Source organism: Olea europaea, unplaced genomic scaffold (genome assembly GCF_002742605.1).
Source record: "Olea europaea var. sylvestris unplaced genomic scaffold, O_europaea_v1 scaffold1084, whole genome shotgun sequence".
NCBI lineage: Eukaryota > Viridiplantae > Streptophyta > Magnoliopsida > Lamiales > Oleaceae > Olea > Olea europaea.
The window spans coordinates 22635-26500 of record NW_019228199.1 but is presented as its reverse complement, the minus strand read 5'-3'; the positions used below and the strand labels follow the sequence as shown (position 1 = coordinate 26500).

The 3866-nt window shown below is 32.3% G+C and overlaps 1 protein-coding gene across 1 annotated transcript; it reads right to left on the bottom strand.

Annotated features, from left to right (window-relative positions):
* Positions 1-2929: 2929 nt before the first annotated feature.
* On the bottom strand, positions 2930-3623 carry LOC111373213. Its single transcript, XM_022995717.1, has 2 exons — positions 3198-3623; positions 2930-3079 (listed from the first exon to the last, which is right to left on the bottom strand). Exons 1-2 carry the CDS (start codon positions 3621-3623, stop codon positions 2930-2932), a joined length of 576 nt encoding a protein of 191 aa, XP_022851485.1.
* Between the last annotated feature and the right edge of the window lie 243 nt (positions 3624-3866).

Genomic DNA, 3866 nt, shown 5'->3' with positions numbered 1-3866 from the left:
GAAAAATAAATTTCTCATTCAAAACAATTTTCCTATTTCTCCTTAATTTTAATTAATTAGAAACAAGTGATCTAATTAATCCTCATTATCAAACAATCCTAGACAAGCGCGAAAATTTAATTTATAATGACTGCGAATTAGAGAAATCAATGAACTAGATAACACAAGTCAAGCGTTTGCATTTAACTTAGATAAATCTTCTCCCTAAGAATTAATAATTTCCAACCAGTAAATTATCAATCTTAGTTGTTTCATAAGTTAAACCAATCAACAATTACAGTTTTGAAATTCAATTTAACTATAGATTATTGAGATTAATTACCTAGCATGCACTCTAAAAATCAAACACAACAATCATAAAAATAATTGTAGAAGAAGATTTAATACTAAGCATATGAATTAATCAATAAAAATCAGGTGAATCTTACAGTTTAATTGTTCCAAGGCTTTCGTCTCCTTTGATCAAGCAAAAGAAATTAATTGCACATCCTAGATCTTGAGCTCAAAGAGAAAAAAATAGGGTTGGGGGCGTTCTTCCTATTTTGGACAAGATTTAGGGCTTATATATGATGTACAAGATTTATTTCCATAAGTATTCGATTCAAATTAGGAAACTAAAAATCGTGTGTCGGAAATGAACTATGTGACCGCATAGTTATAAGTGTTGCTGTCGCATAGAACAATGATTTGTAGCCCAAAAGTTCTCTGAAAATCTGAATGCGTTGAACTATGCGACCGTATAGAACAATCGTTTTCCCGCTAGACAGCTTTCAATATTTTGATTGCAACTTTCTTTTCCAATATTCGATTGAGGTGATTCAAAATGTGTTGGAGAGATAACTCAAAGGCTATAACTTTTATTCAGATACCATCTTCCAATTCGATCGTTTACCATGTCAAAAACAAGTCACAATATGATTTCGAAAATCGGTTCATAACCTTTTCGATTGGAAATTGATGTGTGATTATACTTTGATTGTATTTCATCCCTTTGACGTCTTTCCTCATCCACTTGACATCTAACACTATTGAATCTTCATCCCATTGCTTGTCTCATCTAGGAATTATTTGCAACTTGGTCCCTGAGCTTTCATATTCTCTTTTCTTGGCTTTTTTTTTCTTGTTTTCCTTTTTCCAACACTTTAAGTCTTCCATCAATTGACCTTCAAAATTTTCACTCCTTCGTTTTGCCTTTAGGTTCAACTTTTGAATATTTACATTTTAGTCCTTAAACTTTGATTTCTTTCATTTAAGTCCTTTTTTGCTCTTTCCTTCTATTTTATGCCATGATCATCCAAATGCAATATAAATCACAATATAAGAGTACTTAGCATATTTAGGTGTTAATTAGTCATAAAAATACAAGAATTAATAGATATAAATCATGACATTTCATGTCTTATCAAATTTCCCCACACTTACCTTTTGCTCGTCCTCGAGTAACATTCAAATTCACTTTTACAAAGATGTTAAGATTGCCATGCTATCAACATAGAACAACCTAACTCGCCAAAACACATAACACATTATGAACAAACATTCTCACACAACTTATAATCAATTAGCAAGTATTCTCATATCAAGATGGAGTAAACCAAACATGTAGACCCTCACGGAATATAAGCACTCAACTCTCATGTGTTTAATGGGTAAGTGTTTCGCTCAAGTTCATTCCAATAGAGATGTTCTACCATATGTTTGCATATCTTCTCATTCTCCAGCAATCAGATCACATGCATAACATAAATCATAAGGTCTTTTCAATGGGTTGTAACGTGGCTTAGAGTCCAGGTGGGAAGTATTTGGGTAAGTGACTCAAAAGCCATTGAAATAGTGGAGTAAAGATGAATTAACTCAGCTCAAACGTATATATAAAACGTGTAAGATTAATCTCTCCATACACAACTTTTTTACACCTATTTCACACAACCCAACTTGTAATATATTAGGAGGAACCATGAACATAAAATAATTTTGTAACATTGAAAACTATTTCCTCCATCACTTTTTTCTCTTTCATATTTTTCATCATTTTTTTTCGATTTTTTTAACTCAAAATATTGCACTAATATTGAAACTTATGAATTGTAATTGAGCACATGTTCCATTCCACCATCATAATCCTATCAAAATTTTAGACACCCCACACTTATTTCTTTCGCACTCCCATATATCAAAATGAAGAACAATACCCCAATAGCTCTATGGCTTGGGTAAAGATATTATTTTTTTGAATTTAAAGCTTGTAACGTGGGTTTACAAAACAAAAAGGCTATAAGGCTCAATGGGGTTTAATAAAGGAAAAATTAATTACAGGGAAGGCTATTTAGCTAAGGTGGCGAATTTTTGCAATAAAGATGGCCTTAATCATGTTCATGCAAGTTCTAGAGAAACAAATCCATGAAAGAAAATCACTCATGAAAGAAAATAGTGAGACCAATATGTATGTGTCAGTCTGAAAGCTCAAAATCTGACCGATTTTTTGTCTACAAAATTTAGTTACTACCATCCTCAAAAAGAATAACCGTACTAATTAACTCTAAGTTGGAAGATCAATTATTCAATCATGTTATGAGTCCATCAAAGCCTAATTAAATTTAACAAGTAGTAAATGCAACCAAAAATCATTTAAAATTACAACTTTTTCCTCGATTTTTCTCGAAAAAAATTTCTTGTCTTGTCAGAAGTAATGTAATCATGACCTATATAAAAAATTTAAAAACAACCTAAATTCTCTCACCCACGCTTAAAACTTACATTGTCCCCAATGTAAAGTGAAATGTAAAGAAAAGAACAAATTTAAACTAAAAGATTAATGCAAATACGAAAACGAAAAGAAAAATAAAAAGTAAGGAACGAACTCCCTTTGGGTTGCCTCCCAAGCAGGGCCTTTGTTTATTGTCCTTGGCTAGACTTATTGCTTCCTTCCTCAACAGGAATCAATTGGGTTCCCAAGGTCCCATGTTCTCACTTCATCCATTTGGAAACCTGCATAGAAAGGCCTCTCGTTAGCAATTGGCAAAACAATATGTGAACTTTTACCTGACTTTGGAGAAGCATTCAATGCCACAATGATTTCCTGCAAGGTAGTATTCGAGGGTAACTCCTAATTCACATCCTCAATATGCTTATCAATGGCAACTTTTGCTGCATTGTTTTCATCACGTTCTAAAACTTTCTGTTCTATTATCAGGCACTTTAATAGAATAAACAGGGTTAGTTTCATCAGGATATTTCATGGCATCATAAATGTTAAATTCATTGATTTTATAATCAAATTCCATAGTAAGCATACCACTATAAAAATTAATTTTAGTTTTGGATGTCCTTAAGAATGGTATTCCTAGTAGAATGGGGATAGTTTGATTACTATATCTCATATCAAGCACATAGAAGTCAGCGGGAAAAACTAAATCATTAATTTTCACGAGAACATCCTCAACTACACCGTTAGGATTGGCATTAGATTTATCAGCTAGTTGAATTATGACACCAGTTTCATTCAAAGGTCCAAGTTCTAAAGAAGCGTATACATAGTATAGCATGACATTAATAGAAGCTCCTGAGTTTAACATGGCCTTTTTGAACCTAGTGTTACCTATCATGCAAGGGATGCTAAACATGTCTAGATCTTTACACTTTCTAGGGAGATTTCTTTGAATGATTGAAGAAACATTTTTCCCTACATTTATCTTTTCACACTTTTAAGTTTTACTTTCTTTTAAGAGTATACAATTCCTTCAAGAACTTAGCATAACGAGGTACTTGTTTAATAGCATCCAGCAATGGAATGTTTACCTCACATTTACGAAAAGTTTCATAAAGTTCATGATTATGTTCATCTTTCCTAGGTTCTACTAAAGCCT